We start from the raw sequence: 18,752 nt of genomic DNA on the forward strand, positions 1-18,752 counted from the left end.
TTAATTGGAGGATCGATAGACACCCGCAAGAAAACCATATGTTAGAGCCTTAGTAATAGGTGTGTCACGTCCTAACAAAAATAAACCTAACAAGACCATTATTATGTAGACGGACAAGTAAGGGTTGGATCCCAAGAAACTATGGTTAAACTAATTAAATAGACTTAAGTAACCACTAAGCGAGTAACCAAATCAAATAAGTGAGAATTAATATCTAATTACCAAGGAAGAGCAATTAAACTAAATAATATGATAGATCAAATACTAAAAACATCCAAGATCAAGCATCACCACGAATATAATTAATGTAATAGTCGTTCTACCCCTAACATGTAATTCAATTGATTAAAGAGGAAAAGTAATCCCTAAATAGTACCAATGGTCTCTCCGGACTTATCAATGGCTTCTCTAATCACAATCAAGTCTACTTCCGTGGAATCATGGAAATTAAAGACTTTGAGCACATTACTCTAACTTCCTAGTCATCCATTCAACTACTCCCGTGATGAACTTCAAACCCTTAATTGATTTATTCAAACCCGTTAAAACCCAACTCCCGTTGCGATTAAAACAATGGATTAATAACAATACCTATTATCCCTAATCTAGTATTAGCATGAGCACAATCAATTAAGCATATCAATTACAATTATCATTAGAGAATTTAAAGAATTAAATCATGCATCAATCATATTCGGGTTCCACTAGATCTTGGAATAAAGAAACTACTCACACATATTAATGAAAACAATAAAAAAGAATTAAAGAAAACATAATTAATATAATAAAAGGACTAAAGATCGAGAATAATAAAATACCAAATCTTGAATTATGAGATATAAATTAAGAAACTTGAGTGCATAATCTTGAATTACAATGAAAAATTAAAGTCTATAGAGAAAACTAGGGTTTAAAGATGATAAATTGATAGATAATGAAATTATAATGCTAAAGAATATATAAGAAGGCTAAAAGATAGGATTAATTAAGGAAATAAATCGGATTAAAACCGACTAAATTTTTCCAGGCATGGGCATGTCACACAAGACATGCCCGTGCCTAAAGTTAAAATCAATTTTTCTTCAATCTCCAGCGAGATAAGGGCATGTCAAATTTTGACATGGGCGTGTCTCATTGGGCCAAATTCACTCGATGAGGCATGGGCATGCCCACATTCAACACGACCATGCTTCCCTTAGCACGTAGCTGCTAGCTCGAAACACTCGACTCGACATGGGCGTCCTCAAATGAACATGGGCGTGCCTCATATGAAATTTCAACTTCCAACTTTCTTCCTTCTCAAAACACACTATTCATGTGTCTGGCTGGAGATTACCCTTAAATGAATTCGACTTCAAACTTTGGCTTTCTAGGTGAATTGCAAGCTATGATCACGATCTGCAACTTCGTAAAACTTCTAAAATTCTTCGTTAAATCCTGAAATACATCAAAAACAACGAATCTACCCATAAAAGCATCGTATAATCACAACTAAATCAAATCAAGCCAAAATAAGCCATGAGCAACTAATCTAGACTCGAAAACTACCTAAAAAGACTCTAAAAACACGTATTATACACGACTTATCACTTAGCCCACCTTAATTTTTGATGTTGTTAATTTTGCAAGGGTTATCGAACGGTGATGCCCTATTATCCCAAACTAACAACAAAAATTACCTTAGTTACACATAATTCCATACATAGATCCTTTAATTATGCCCTATTTAATCCAAATTTAAATAAACCGTGCATTGGTTTTATCTATTTCTCCTACTAAACCATCCTAAATGACGAATTTACAAAAATAAGCAATTTAAACACATTCCAAATGTTGTGATAGTTCAAAAGGGTTTATGTTATTACTGTGGAAATCACATGTTATGAGGTAATTGATGATGATGATGATAAAGTGAAATATCAATTGGGTAGTTCAAATAATATGGTGACTCTAAAATCTGTACCATGTGTTTTAGTTAATGCATTATTAATTACCTAGTATTCGGGGTTTTTACACTATTAGGGTGCATATACCCTTGCATTAGAGCAAAGTCATTGGTTGCCCAAACCAATGATGGTCATCAAATATTCAATACATGGCATTTCTCTTCCATCGCCTTAGGCAACCAATAGCTTTGCTCTCATCCACTTTATTCATGCCCAATTCTCATACTTAGTTATGCTCATACACTCTCATTGGTTGCCCTGGTCATAATTTTTGTTTATTATGCACATAAAATAATAAAAAAGAATATTAAAAATAACACTATAGGCCAGTTATTACAAAACAAGTGGTGCACCCTCATCTTTTCCCATGATTTGCCAGAAGTCATGACCATGACCTGAGCATGAGAAATGGCTTGAGAATTGGTCATGGCATTTCTCTCTCCAAAAATATTAATTTTTGTATTTTATAATATTATTTCATCTTCTCTCTCCTCATGCCCATTACAAAAGAGCAACTGATGGCTATGCTATTTAGAACACTTATAACTTCTTAGATTTAATTATTGTTGAGAAGTTGGGGTGTAAAAGTAAGATTATTGAACCTCATGATGTGATAGTGACATATGGGAATCACATAGCTTATCTATCAACTCAAATATAAGAAGTTTGAATGGTCAATAAATAAAAAGATAATTTAGTACTAAGTAGGGATGGCAACGGGTTGGTTCTGGACCAGGTTCGGATAGACCCAGATCCAGATCCGTTTTTGTATCTAGGATCCAGATTCGACCTGAATCCGCCGGGTTTGGAAAATAGAGACCATGATCCAGATCCGTCGGACCTATCCGTCGGGTCCAATGGATCTGGGTCCGAAATCGGGTCCAAATATTTTGCCTAATTTTTTTCAATGAATGTAATGTTTGGGTAAAAAATTCATTTCAAACTTTTGTCAGGGGTTATTAATTTCAACTTATATTAAAGTTATACAACTCTTCTAAAAACACAAAGTAACCAACTTATACAGTCATATTTTGAAATAAACAACGAAAAAAAAAATGATCTTACAAATGAGCAAGTGAAAAAACAACGATGAAGTATTAGATATGAGCATCCAAAATCCCTCTCTTGAGTTGGGTCCATATCGACTGTCATTCCTAGTACTAAGGTAATGATGATTGTTGTTTGAGGTTGTGATATGGTGTTACGAATCCAATGGTTGAGCACGTTAAGGCACATCAATTAGGATTTTAAATGCTAATGATTTGATTTTGATTTTAAGATTCGTATTTATCCATTATTTGATTACATAACTTGGATGGGGTTTACAAACAAATTGTATTCCTTTATTGCATAATTTTCTTTATATGCGATAACGCTTTTAACAACTCCTCTTTTCATGAATTATTGTCATATGCAATTTCAAATAAATATTACAAATTTTATGGGTTTTTTTTTGGTAACTTATGTCAAATTTTTAAACATTAGTAATTTAACCCTCTAGATTTAAAAATCATGGCTCCACCATTGTTATAAACTATGAGAAAATACAAGTTCATCACCTTGATAAATTATTTATCAAGGGGTAACAATGTACTTTTAGGTGAGGTGTCACGGGTTATTAGTAAACTTACTCCCTTTGGTATAACTTTAAAGCCTATTTCTCTCTCATTCGTTCTCATTTTCTCACTCTTCCCCATGTATTCCTCTATTCATTGTTAGCAGAAGATCATTCTTTATTTATTTGAAAAGCTTGGCAGAATCTAAAAGGGAGAATCTAAGAAGGTGATAAATAAGATATTTTACAGTATCCATTTTAATTTAAGTAGTTCTTTTCATCTTCCTATCAGCTTTAATGGAGACATTAAATGGAAATTTACACACACTCACACGCATTATCAATGGAGGACGAATTCACAAGCATTATCAATGGAGGAAGAAAAACTCACAAGTATTATCAATGGAGGACGACGATAAACCTTACCCTTTAGGGTTAACTATGCCCTTTATTTCACCATTTTCTCATAGGGTTTTCGTTTAATTTGCGGCGAAGCTGCCGGATATGTGGTGGTGGAATGGTGGTTCAGTTACAAGCAACTTCAATAGAGGAGATAGTTGATAGATAACCAGAATGGTTATGTTTTGGTTCCTCCATTGTTAAAATGTGAAGGCGGGTCTTATCTTTCTTCCTCTTCTACTTCGAGAAAGAAGTAAGAAGGGAGTTAACTGCAAGTCTTCAATTACAGTTGGTGAAAGAAAAAATATATTATTCTATAATCTGTAGCACAATATTATTCAAAGCAAAATATTTACATTATTACCATTTGATAAACGTTTTTTGTTTATCAAGGTTATAAACCTAAACTCCCTCATAAAGTAAGTATATTAATCAAAAATAAATAAAATAAAGGAAAAAATGCCACCATTAATCCCAATTTTGCTCCGTCTGCTGTTATTAATCTCAAGTTTCATTTATTTTCTATCACTCCTAACTTTGTACCAAATTAATTTTGATCACCCCAAACCGGTCATCCAACTTGATGTAGGAGGTTACCAGACACGTGTAAACACGTGATAGATCCGAAAAAAAAATTTAAAAATAAAATAAGTAAATCTTTTTTTTTTTTTTAAAAAAGTAAAACCCTAACCTTTACCCTAGTAGGTGGCAGCCCCCGGCAGGCAGTAGCTAGCCCCTGCCGTTTCGCAGTTCCATCTCCTTCCCCATCTGTTTCCACCCTCTTCCCCATCGGATTTCGTCATCTTTTCCTTTCCCCGACGATTTTCGACCAGCCACCTTCCATCCTCATCTAATCCGACTACCCTCGTCATTTCCCCCACTGTTTCTGCCCCCTTACATTCCCATGTTTCACGCTAAATTCTATAATACCCCGTATTTTAATACATATTTTAATTTAAATAATTATTTCATAAAGTATTTAAAAGATTCAAAATAAATTATTCATGGTATTTTATTAATTTAAAAGGCTTTATTTTAATTAAAAGTCCATTTTTATTTATTTCAAGGTTAATAATATTTTTCTTTTATTATTTAGAAACTTTCGGGCATATTATTTTATAAAAGGAAGTTTTAAAGTCAATGAAATTTTAAAGAAGTCAAACGACTAGTTTGAATAGGAGAAGGGATCATTAAGGGTAGAAAGAAAATTTAAGGTTATGAGGGTTTTTGAGAGGGGGTATAAATAGATACTCATCTTATGATCGAGTTAGATCTTGCCTAAGGTGAAGAATACCCAAAGGTAAACTCTCTCTCTCTCCTCTTATTTTCTCTCCCTTAATTTTTCCCCTCCCCTTTATTTTTGTACACACCCCACACGTACACACAAGGTGGCCGGCCGCCACCACCACCTCCCACCGGCCGGCAGTAGCCGCCGGCGTGAAGGGCATTAGCAGCCCCCTTCCCAGCGTGTGGTTGTGTGGCTTTAACAAAAAAAAAATAATCTTTTGTTTTATATTAATCTAGCCTTGATTTAATTATTTTTTTGAGTTGTATGATGATTTTATGATGTTTGGTTATGATTATCATGTATGTAATTTTCAGATTTAGTTTTAGAAGTAAAAATCCCTAAATTGAAAACCCTAGGTTTCCAAATTAATGTATACTAGCTTAAGGCTCGTGCCATGCACGGTAAGTCTAATGGTTTCTAAGAAAATTAATTATATCCAACAAATAAAATTTGATTAAACATATATACACATCAAATATATAGAAATTATAATGTCATAATCTATATTAATAGGCAAAGCAAAAAACTAAACAAAAATGGGGTTTTTTTAGGCTGCCCAACCTGAGAATTTTTTTTTTCGGGGGGGGGGGGGGGGGGTCGATAAATATAAAAAATTAATCAAACAACAGACTAAAATCTCCACTAAAACTATTAGCAAAAGTGCACAACACACACACATATACAAAAGGAAATGTCAATTGTCACTACATCTGGTACGATGTGTCTTTCAATATGCAGATCATTTATGTATATCAAATGTAATAAATTATCATCTCAATTAAGTGTCTCAGCAAAAGTTTTTTTTTTTTTAACTAAGATATTGATTGTTTCATTGATTAATATTTTATCTTTCCCTAGATTTAGACATATGATATAATTGTCAAACACAATATTTATATTATAATTATACTATACTCTATAAATCCTTAATTTGTGATAATATATAACAGTAGTAAAATTTCATAAACAAAATTGTAATTAATTTGAATATTTAGTTATATTGAAATTGAAATAAAATATTAGATAGAGGTATTTGAAAATATAAATTATGTGATATTTTGAAGTAATTTCTTTAACATTTATAATATGATTGATTCAATGTATTATTATGTTTTTGGCAAAATTTAATAATACTCCTTTAAAAAATTATTAAAAAATAGTTGGAATAATTATTTAGGTAAATGTGTGTAGAAAATAATGAACACCATGTAAAAACAATATATATTTGTCATAAAAATAATATAAAAGATATGGAAAGATATTATTATAAAATCAAATATTAACAAAAAAAAAAGTTAAAAGGAAAGGGGAGTTTTGGAGGGAAAAAATATCACCAGGATGTGACACGTGTCACTCCCGGTATTTGTTTTAGTATTAAGTTATTGATTGATACAAACTGATTGTAGATGATTGAAATTATTGAAATGTGTGTTTTTAAACATAATTACAGCAATTTTACATGTTTTTATAAAGTTGGAATTTCTATATAAAGGTTATAATTATGTTTCTTGAAAGAAATTTTATATACCCATTAATTGAGAATAAAATTAAGGTTTTAAATTAATTTTCAGTTTATTTTAGAGGGTTTATAAGTGATTTAAAGAGTGTATATATTGCTGGAAATTTATATTGAATAGGTATTAATGTATCTTTGTAATATTGGGTTATAGGAGACTTCCAAGTGAGTGATTTTATTTAGTCGTTGCGATTTTGAGATCATATTCGAGGTACGTTCACGTACTCGGTTATTATTCAAGTGTATAGAAACATGCTAGGCTTTATGTAATTAATTCCATGGTAGTATCATGATAGGTATGGAATGGAATTGGTGATTGGATTGATGTTGGTGATTGATTTATGATGTATAAATTGTTTATGATAGATTGATGTTTGGAATTAATCATATTGGCATGTTGAATATGAACAATACTTTTATTATTGGCATAATTGAGAGCATGTTTGATTAAACTAAATATTTAATTTGGTTTGGAAGAATATAAAAAGAGAACTTTATTGTGGTTCTTATAATTTTTATTGATGCTTTAAAAATGAGGATTGAGCATCAATTCAAGTGTCCTACAACACAGGAATAAAATATATTGCGGTGCCTATGTGCACTTAAGGTGTTCTAAACACCGAGGGATAGGATTTGTAGTGCTTTATGCACTTAAGGTGTTATTTAACGTTGAGGTAGTTTTAAAAAGGTTCAACATAAAATTTATGTAGTCACTAATTATTCAAGAATTAAATTGGTACGTTTGATTGCTTGGATGATTTATTATGATTAATTGTGTTATGGTTTAGGAGTCATCGCCAAGCTTTAAAATATGTTAGTAACATGAAGTGAAAGAGATTACGCACCAAAACTCTTGGAACGTATATACATTGAGTATGAGCATATGGGGGGAGTTATGAAGTTTTATATTTAACCATAGCTTCTACTGGGAGTACAAGACGCTATATCTTCCTTTTTATTATTATGTGCAGGACGTTTGTCACTTCATGTGACATTTGCCTACCTGGTTAGCTCTCAGTGTAGTTTACCCCAATTCTTTGGGGTAGGGATTTGGTGGAAAACTCATTCGACGTTGTAGGGAATATTTCAAGCATTATCCCTAGATTGAACCCCACTGTGATCATACACTAAAGTACGGTGGCGTCCAAAGGGAAGGAAGCTAGAGCAAAAGAGTCGCCAACAAGTTTTAGGAACTTGTAAACCGTTCACATGGTGAAGGTTACACCCCTTAACGATCCAGGAGATCGTTAACTCCAATAGGTCTGGAACCATGACTGGTAGTTCGGGATGAAGGTACAAATCCAACCTAAAAGAGATTGAACTTGCCCTAATAATAAGCCTCTACTTTATTCTGATCATATTCATGTGCGCATTTTGACTAACATGCAATCAATAGGTTTACCCTAAACATGTTTATATATGTTGGTTGAAAATTAATGCACAAATAAAACTATTATTGGCGATCACTTGAATTATAATCATATTAACCCTTAACAAGATTATTAATTATCTAATTAAGCGTGATTACAAGTACCAATTCTCTTTAAACATACATAAAAAGTGTGATCAAACAATAACAATAAATATAATCAAGAAACATAATAATCATCAAAAATAATCAAAACAATTATAATAATCATAATAATGATAATCAAAATAATCATGTTAAATCATAATAATAGCAAGATCCTAGGCATGATACTAACAAGATTAATAACAAACTCTAGCATGTAACTAAACATCAAAGATCAAAGCTTTAACCCTAACATGATACTAACAAGAATATTAGGAAGAGAAAATAGAAAGCATCGCAGGAATCTGTAGACACCTAAAAATGTCTCCCTAAAACCAAACCCGATGATGAACACCTTTCACCGCCATTATTGGTAGGGTTGAGTATTTAATCTTTGTAGTGCTTAAATCCATGTTCTATCCAATATATTTCATAAACCAATCCAATTTCTAGCTCATTTCCCTAAACCATAACCTATTTTCAACTTTTCGTGTCCACATCACAAAACCGAGAGAAACTGATTTTTTGGTATTATAATTTTGATCCAATTATTATTTTTTTGGATAGTTCTTGAAATAAGCTTTCCAACCATATATCATAAGCCCAATTCCGAGCTATAACGAAAAAGATATGAGCAAAACACTAAACTCGACCTAAAACCGGCGCCCTTCCACTAAAACAGCCATGTATTAAAATATAAAAATTATTTTTACCTGATTGTAATTGGGTTGGAAAGTAGACTTGATAATATTTCCATTGATATATTATATGTCTTATTTCGAGTTACAGATCAAAAGTTATGATGATTTTAAAAACGGGTAAAAAACTGGAACTACCGCGCAAACAGCATAACTGCCGCGTCGCGGGAGAGAGTGACGTGGCACGGGGCTTTGTACCGTGTCACGGCAGTCTATACCGTGTCAAGGTACACATACCGTGACACAGTGCTTTTCCGCGCCATTTCCGCATGCTTATTCCACCGTGACACGGTGTATTTTACTGAGCCGCGGTGGACTTTGCCGTGTCACGGTGGGCATTTCTGTGTCGCGGTATTCTTTGTCGTGTCGCGGTGCACATACCGTGACACGGGATTTTCTCGTGTCTTTTTCGCGTAAACCCTTCACGTGTTGTCACTTCCCGTAGGTCAAATATGTCCCTCGTCACACTAATTTCCCCCGTGACACGATAGAATCTGCCGTGTCGCGGTAGAATCTACCGTGTAGCGGTAACCTTTTTTAGGTTTTTTATCCTCTTTTTAGGGTTCCGTATTTCCCGTGTTTTATCCGCGTTTTTTTTTCACGTTCGAACCCCCCGCGTCACACAACAGCTCCCCGCGCCACACAAGTTTCCCCCATGTCACGGTAGGTTCTTGATGAATCATATATATATAGGTTTTATAAGCATGTTTATGCTAAGTTTATGGTTGCTTTTTAGGTCTTTTTGTTGCTTTTTAGGATGCAAATGCATAAGTTGCTTGTTTTTTGTTCTATTACGCTCCGTTTGTGTTTTTCTTAATGTTTCAGGTGATTTTATAGTCATTTGGACGCTTTCGAATTGTTTGGAGTTGATTCGGATGATATTTAGATGGAAGCCGATAAATCGAGTTTATTAATTGAAGATACCATATTTGTGAATGTTGATTTTGAGATTTATATGCACGAGGAATGAATATAGCATTCATAAGGGTCACTATGCACCTTTCGGAATCAAATTTGAGTTAGAAACGAAGATAAACGATGTTTTACAAAGTGGAAAAACTTACCTTTGTCCACTCTTTTGATCATAACTTAAGTTCTACAGATCGGATTGATGCGATTCAAATTGCGTTGAAAAATAGACTTGAAGAGATTTCTAATTATAGGTCACATGCCCCAAGAAGCCTCCTAGAACAGTAGATATGGCTGTTTCAATCTGAGCAATGCAATCAGCGACGAGGTGTAACACCGCAGGGATGGCTGCGCCTCTGCCCCGCGCCCACTCGAGGCAACCTGATGCTACTGCCAGGCCGCGGCTAGGCCTGCGCCCGCAGATCTGGTCGAGCAGCCCTTGAAGCCTCGAGTAGCTTTTTCGTCCCACATCGTACTTATTCTTCGTGTCACGTCATCCTTTATCATCCAATAATAGTAATATAACTTGGTAATTTGTATTTTCTTGTTTCTTTTCTTTATTTATTTTTAGATTAGATTTAGGAAGTTTATAAATATCTCAAGGGATATTATTTTTCCCTTATGCTTTTTTATACTTTTTATTTTACGTTCGTTGTAGTTTTCTCTCTAGCCCTAGTTTTCTCATGGGCAACTCCATGGATTCTCCATGGATTGTTCTTGAGTTTATTAATTTTATTCATTGAGGTAATTTTATTTCTTTATTTTAATTATGCTTTCTTTATTAGATTTAGCTTTAATTATTTATTTCATGTTTGAGTAGTTAAATTTCTAGGGTTTGGGAATCCATGTTTATACTTTAATTCTTGATTGATATTATTTATGATTTGATTATTGATATCTCTAATTGATAGTGTTTTATTGTTAATCTTGCAACCTGATCAATTGTTTGATTAATTTTTGTTAATAAGAGTTTGAATCGAAAGAACTTACTTTTAGAGGCTTACCTACAATTAGCAATTATGATTATGTTAGCGACCTAACTACATATGTTGAATTGAGAGCGTTAAGACCTGACCGTAGGCTTAGCAATTGCTCTAGATAATTGATTGATTGAATTTTTATTGATATTTGATAGATTTAGAACTATAAGCATGGTGAACCACAACCCTAGGTCTTTTTATCAATTGTTTTATCCCTATTTTAATTTAGACTACTTTCCTATCCCAATTTCGTGACATAGTTTAATTTCTCCAATTTCTTAGAGGTTAGATTGAATACCATCTCCCTGTGGATTCGACACTACTTACCCTACTACATTGTTAGTTGGTTTTGTTAGGATTTTATTTTTGACAGGTGTACGACAACCTATCAGTTATATCGTGTCGCGGTGGAATCTGCCGTGTCACGGTACGGTTTTTAGGGTTTTTATCCATTTTTTTATGGTTCTGTGTGTTCCCTACTCATTTTCCCTATAAATACCCTTTCCTCTCTACAGTTCGGGGCACCAATAATCATTCTCTCTCACCTTACACCAAAATTCATTCTCTTCTCCCTCTTTAACCTAATTTCTAGCCTCCTTATTCTTCCATAATAATTCCCCTAAGCGCTCCAAAGAGTCCATACTTAACCCGAGGTTCCGTCCTTAAACCAAGGCGTGAAAGGTACAAATAATTGAGGGTTTGGACCAAAACAACTCTACTTTTTATTTTAATTATTTCTATTTGATTTATATTTTTTATTGAAGTTACTAACAATTTATTCATGATATAGCAATTTAAAGAAACGCACGGAATGTGAGTAATTAATTTAATTACTTATTTTTATTTTAATATTGCTAATATTATGATTAGGTTTATTATTATTTGATTTGACTAACACTATTATTGTTGAATTGCTTCCAATATTAATGTATATTCTATTATTTTTATGATCGTCATATTGCATGTTTAAAAGGAATATGTAAATGAAAATCATGCCTAATAAGATAATTTGGACAACCAGCTTAGGTTCCTTTTTAATCTTGTTGTTAATTCAAGTGATAACTAATATTTTAGAATTATGTGTTGCATTAAATAATTAAACCAATTTAGCTTAATAATAGTTTGGAGCAAATTGAATCTTTGTTTGTATGCCTTTGAGATCGCAGGAATCACTTTTCACTATAAGAATCGAGTAGAGGCCAATACGGGCGAATGTGACTCCATGACTCACTTCGTACCATCATCCCCAATCCTCCTTTCGTGGTTTCGAACCATATGGAGTTAGTAATCTCATGGATTATGAATGGGGTGTAACCTTCACGGGTCAATCGTTGTTGCCTATCGTTGTCCCTTTTTGTGGTTGCCTTATAATGATCCGTGAACGGTTTACAAGTTCCTTAAAAACTTGTTGGCGGCTCCCTACTTTCCTTGTCCCTAATCGTGTCCCTTATCGTATATGCCAATTCCCACTTCCTATGAGTGTCAAGCATATTCACACATGCTTTAACGTAGGCGCACTTCGAGCGACGCCTACAAAATCATAATAAGCATATTTGATATTATAACCTTTTCCCTAAACATAATACTAGGAATCATTGTTGTCATTATAAACATCAAGCATCCTAACATGATACTAGGAATCATAATAACAACCTAAACATGATTTCTATATCATAATATCAATAAAATCAATTAAAGCACTTACTTGGATGCCTCGTACCTCTTTCTAATAACAAAATACACGCGTTAGTAACTTCAAGGAAAATAATAATCAAACAATTAAATTAAATAATTGAAAGAAAGCTTAGACTAGATTTGGGACCAAACCCTCAGAAATTAAAACCTTTCACGTCTAGGAGGAAGGCAACTTTGAACTTGGCTAGGTGTTTCTAGATCTTGTGAATGCGGAATTTTGTAGCGAAAAGCTTAAGAGAATAAGAGAGAAAAGAGAAATCTTGAAAGCTAGAGAGAATAAGAAAAACAATTGTTGTTGATGATCGAAAACGGAGGTTTTAGGAGGCTATTTATAGAGAAAATCAGCCGGACGGATAGAAAAAATAATTCAGAGTTTCGACGAGAATAAAACTCGATTAGCGCCAGGCGCTGAACTTTAGCACCAGGCGCTGGCGCCAGGCGCTGAAGGTTAGCGCCAGGTGCCAAGCCTTAGCGTCAGGCGCTAATGCTTGTCGTCAGGCGCTAATAATCAATTTCACGCGTTTTCTTAATTTTGATAAAATTTAGCCGTACAGAAGGCAAAATCGTATTTTCCTTAAAAACACTTCTTTTATTCTGATTAAAACTCTAAAAAGTCAACTAAAGTCAATTTATCAATGCTAATTACATTAGGAATGAAAAGAATCTTCTAGAAGAATCTAGAAAACTAAAATCTAATTGCATTAGGAATGATAAACCAATACTAGGCCCTCCTCTAGATCACTAGGCCGCACATAAAAATCAAAATCGGGCCCAGTTTAGTAATTTGGCCATAACTTCCTCATTATTCATCGGAATTGGGCTTATAATATATCGTTGGAAAGCTCTTTTCAAACCCGACCCGACTACACTATTATTGGATCCTTGCCATGGGCCAAACCAAACAGGATTGGCTATTTTCTTAAAATAGGTTTTCAAAAACAGAGAGAAAGAAAATAAATAAAAATTATCCGCAACACTTGACTTTCCACACTTTCACTTCATTCGATTATGATTCAACGCGAAAGGTGCTCATCACTGGGTTTGGTTTTGGGGAGACACAAATGGGTGTCTACAGACGCGTAATCAAATAAAATAAGAAAATTATTTATCTATTTATTCGTTGGTTATGTTGTGTGCTTGTAAACAGGTGCAACAAGGTAAGTTGTGTGTTGATAGGATTAAGCATGTTAATTTACACTATTTACGTTAATATACTCAGCATTGATGATTGTGTGTTGTATGTTTTTTTGGCCTTGTCTTTATCTTGGGCCTATGACCACCCATTTCTAATGACGAGTAGTGGGGACGAAGTAAAGAGAAGCTTTTCAAGTGTTGAAGTATATTCATGATGGGCATGAGTGAAGAGCTAATCATGTTTAGTTTCCATAAGAATATGACGTGGTTTATTGCTTTGATTATTATATATTTTGCTTGTGAGACTAACGCAAAGGTTTTAAATATTTATTTCGGTATTATTAAGGACCTACAATGGTTCCAAGTTGTAGGTTGACTCTAGATTGACTTTACTTTCATTTGGTTTGACTTTTTAAGTTGACTTTTTTTTAATGATTATAATTTTTTAAAGATAGTCTTCCGCTGTGTGTTTTTTATAATTGCTTTAACCGTTTCACGGTGGCAGTTCTGTTTTAGAATTCCCTATTTCGAATTTAAAAAACACAAAACAAGTATTTTACAGGATATGAATTTCTAGGGTGTTACAAATTCCAACTCCCCTTCCCTTACTCATTGAATTTAGACCACCTTGCACCTTCTCCGACAAATTTCGACCACCTTGTTGCCTTGTCCATCTAATTCCGACCACCCCTGATGGTTTGAGAGTGACACGAGGCGGCTGGGGCTTAAGGAAGGGAGGTTGGTAGTGGTGGTCGATGCTGAGGCTGAGGGAGGGTTTTTTTATTTACTTTTTAACTAATCAGGTTGCGACATGTGTACAAGTAATCCCAAGTCAACAAGGTTTACCTCTTCAACCGGTTTCAAGTCACTTGGAGGTGATAAAATATAATAGGGTATAAAGTTGAGAGTGATAGAAAATAAATGAAAGTTGAGATTAATAACATCGGACGAAGAAAAGTTGGGATTAATGGAGACAATTTTTCCTAAAATAAAATAGGAAACATTGAAAAGAATAATCCCACCTTTCACCCATCTGCTCAAAATAATCCCACCTTTTCGAATTCCAAAAAATAATCACACCTTGTAACCCCATCTTCCCAAAATGAACCTTTTTCATTTAATGATTGGTTGTTTGAATTGGTAACCTGTTTTAAAAGGTAACTTGACACATGTCACCTTTTGATTGATTTTTTAAAAAATTAAAGAATTATTTAAAAAATTAAAGAATTAAAAAAAATAACCCTCTTCTTCTTCCTTCCCTTGCCAGAGCCCCCTCTCCCTCGCCGGACCAGCCGCCGCCAACCAGTCAGACCCAGCTGTCTGCCAGAACCACCAGACCCAGCCGGCCGGCCGCCCTCCTTGATTCCCTCCCACCCAATTCACCACCACATCGTTTCTCCGATTCTATTCCGACTCACCCACCTCCAAGAGCTCGTTCTCAACATCAATGCTCTCATGTAGTCATGGGTCCCATCCCACCTAGCTTTTCCGAGTTGATGCTTTAAAAGGATTGGAAATTCAAGGGAATCAACTCACTGGCGAGTTCCTTGAGTTGAGTCGACTCGGTTTCCTCAACTCCCAGCAAGTTTCTTTACTCGCCCGAGTCTCCAATAGCTATCTCCATCGTCTTCTTTATTCACCTGAGTAACAACGATTTGAGTGTGCTATTTTAGTTCAGAGGTGGGGAGAGGGGTGAATCACCGAATATTATCAAATTCCGCCGCTAAAATGCTCGAAAAACAGAGCAACACTCCATGGAAAAACAACAAAGACAAAACCTCGAAGCTTGACTGAAACGAAATCAATGGTGATGGGTGGGAATGAGGTTTTCGATTCAAACCTTGGAGCTTGCTATTCAGGAGACTTGTGGGATTTGGGTGGGTGTGGCTCAGGTGGCGGGGCGGGGCTGGGTTGCATCTCAGGCGGTCAGTTTGGTGGTGATGGTGGGAAGGTGGTCAACTTAGTGGTGGTGGGTGGTCATGGTGGTTGAATGAAGGGGGTGAGGTGAAAAAAGAAGATTAAAAAAAATTTTAAAAAATTAACCTGTAAAATAAATTAAAGGTAAAAAGGCTTTTTTATTTTTTAGAATATGATTTGTTGAGGTGAGATTAATTTTGAAATACGCAAAAGTTGAATTATTTTGAAAAAATGTGTCAAAGGTACGATTATTCTTTTCAATTTTTCCAATAAAATAAAACTACTTGGGAAGTGCCTTACAATTAGAGATGGCAATGGATCGGATTTGGATCGGGTGGAGCTTCACCTGCATCCATCCATTATCCTAATTGCTCCATCCACATCCATCCGTCGTCCGCTTCACCCATCAACCATATCCGTTCGTCCATCATCCGCGGATGAAACGGGTGGAGCGAATGACAAATGGATGAGTACTAAAATGAAATAAAAAAAACTCAGATAAAATTTAATTTTCGGTTATTTATATAATAATTTTTTTAATTTATTAATAAAAAAGAAACAATAACAACGTATTGTTTGAAAAATTAATTTGCAACAAAAAAAAAGACAAGTAATTTTCTTGCACATTCTATATTTTATTAGTAAAATTCTTTGATTAAAAATTTAATATATGTTAAACGGATGGGTGGATGGTTAGCGGGTAAAAAATATCATCCACATCCGATTCGATCCATCATCCGCTTCATCCGTCACCTGCTTCTCATCCATTTAATTTGGGTTTTCGTCCATTTATTTTAAGCGGGTTAGCGGATATCCACCTAATATTGCCATCTCTACTCACAATTGCAAACCTTAACTAGTCTCTATACTCTCTACTTCTCTAGTCTCTACTCAACACTCTGCTATGGCAGTCTCCACCGTAAGCCACCATCACCCAGTGACGGAGCTATATGTGTGCATGCTGAGTCACGTGACTCAGCAGTGCAAAAAAAAAAGTTTAATTAAAAAAAAACGCGTCATTCAACTCCCTCTCTCACAACCCTAAAGTCTCTAACTCCCTCTCTAAGAGCATCATTAGTGTTGGGGATACTTATATCCTTTCCCGGTTTCTCTCTCCTTTCCTACACTTGACACGTCACTTTCTCTTTCCTCCACATCACTTCCCACTATTTCCATCCTTTTACTCATCCTTTCCCTTCAAAATTTCCAACATCAATGAGTATCCTTTCCCACTTTCTCTCTCCTACTTACATATACCCCACCATTTATTCCTTTTTCAAATTACATATATTTATTAATATACTTAATTATTATTATTGTTGAAAATGTTGTTAATAATAATTAATAATAGATCGTTCTATTAACCGACACATTAATTAAACGAGACGAATTCAAAAACATAAAATTCATTGATTAAAAACATGAAATACATTGATTAAACGACACGAATAAAAAAAACATGAATTACGTTGATAAAAATAGCAAAGAAAATAACAAACATAAGTTTAAAAATAACTGAAATGTTTAATTTTAATCGGACCTCATAGACTGTACCCATAAATGCTCGATCAAGTCGTTCTTCAAAGCCATATGGACGTCTCTATCACGAATTTCCCCTCTCGAAGCTATCAATCTACCGAAATTATCTAGATCATACTGTCCGGGAGTTACGGTGAATGTTGTTGCATTCCTAATTGAGGACGACCCCGGCATATTCTCAGGCTGTTCATCGGCAAACTCAAGTGGATCCTTATAATTTAAATATGTATCACGCTCGTCTTCAACAATCATGTTGTGGATAATGATGCAAGTCATCATAATTTTCCACAACAGATCTACACTCCATGCCAAAGCAGGCTTCCTGATTATTGCGAAACGAGCTTGTAGCACACCAAAAGCACGCTCAACATCCTTTCTCGCACTCTCTTGACGTTCAGTAAATAACGTATCCTTAGCTGTTTGAGGGGCAGTAACCGCATCTATAAATGTCAACCACTTTGGATAAATCCCATCGGTGAGATAGTATCCTTTTGTGTAAGTGTTTCCATTAACTGTGAACAGAACTTGTGGAGCACGATTATTTATTATATCATCAAACACAGGAGAACGTTGTAGTACATTAATATCGTTGCACGACCCAGGAGTCCCAAAGAAGGCGTGCCAAATCCATAAATCCCTAGATGCAACCGCTTCCAAGATAACAGTGGCCGTTTTAGATCGGCCTTGATACATTCCTTTCCATCCAGCTGGACAATTTTTCCATACCCAATGCATGCAATCAATGCTTCCTAGCATGCCGGGGAAGTTTCTATCCTCCCCTTCTCTTAGAAGACGCTGGATATCTTCCATTGTTGGCTTGCGGAGGTACTCAGTTGCAAACTGAGCAATAACTCCATCGACAAATTGTGAAAGACATTCTCTAGCAGTACTTTCACCAAGCTTTAGATATTCATCTACTTGATCAGCTGAACAACCATAAGCTAACATACGTATAGCCGCGGTGCATTTTTGAAGGGGTGAAGCACCAAGAAGCATGGTAGCATCGGGACATTGTTGGAAATAGCGATTACTTGCACTTAATGTGTCCACAATGCGAAGGAACAGGGGTCTCCTCATACGAAACCTCCTTCGAAATACGGTATCATTGTATACCGGTTGATTACTAAAGTAATCTGCAACTAGATTTTCGTGAGCCGCTTCACGATTTCTAGGCACAGTTACCCTTCGTTTTCTCGGACGTTTTTGCTTTTCAGGTTGTAATGAATTAAGCACTGAATTTTGCATTGCAACTAAACGTTGAATCTCATTTATAAAATTCATGACCATGTGATCATAAATTTTTCAGTTATACTTGAGGAGGAAGAGCTTGAAGAACTTGAAGAGATTGAATCTAAGCTCATATTGTGTTTGGTGTTTTATTTTTGGTGTGTTTGTTTGTGACACTAGAAGATAGAAATCATGTACTTTAAATAGACAAAAATAGGATATTGTTGGTCAGAAGATAAGATTTTGTTAAAACATAATTGGTGCACATAAGATATGGATAAGATAAGGATTGTATGGTGAGAATTATGACCAATGCATGCAGAATTTTGTAAGGTCAGTTTTTTTACCAATGCATGCATGAGTCTTGTCAAAAGGTAAAAGAGACATCATAGTTTTAAAAACAAATTAAAATACACTAATATTAATTTAATACATA

General features: G+C 34.7%; 1 protein-coding gene across 1 annotated transcript; it reads right to left on the reverse strand.

The window, feature by feature from the left end:
• Positions 1-17,080: 17,080 nt before the first annotated feature.
• LOC110725515 (putative nuclease HARBI1) lies at positions 17,081-18,376 on the reverse strand. The gene has a single exon (XM_021904982.1). It carries the CDS (start codon positions 18,374-18,376, stop codon positions 17,081-17,083), a length of 1,296 nt encoding a protein of 431 aa, XP_021760674.1.
• Between the last annotated feature and the right edge of the window lie 376 nt (positions 18,377-18,752).

The sequence above is a fragment of the Chenopodium quinoa genome, unplaced genomic scaffold (assembly GCF_001683475.1).
Source record: "Chenopodium quinoa cultivar QQ74 unplaced genomic scaffold, ASM168347v1, whole genome shotgun sequence".
In the NCBI taxonomy this organism is placed as follows: Eukaryota; Viridiplantae; Streptophyta; class Magnoliopsida; order Caryophyllales; family Amaranthaceae; genus Chenopodium; species Chenopodium quinoa.

Excerpts from the sequence above, each read along its gene's own strand:
- LOC110725515 (XM_021904982.1), bottom strand. The coding sequence starts at position 18,376 with ATGGTCATGAATTTTATAAATGAGATTCAACGTTTAGTTGCAATGCAA.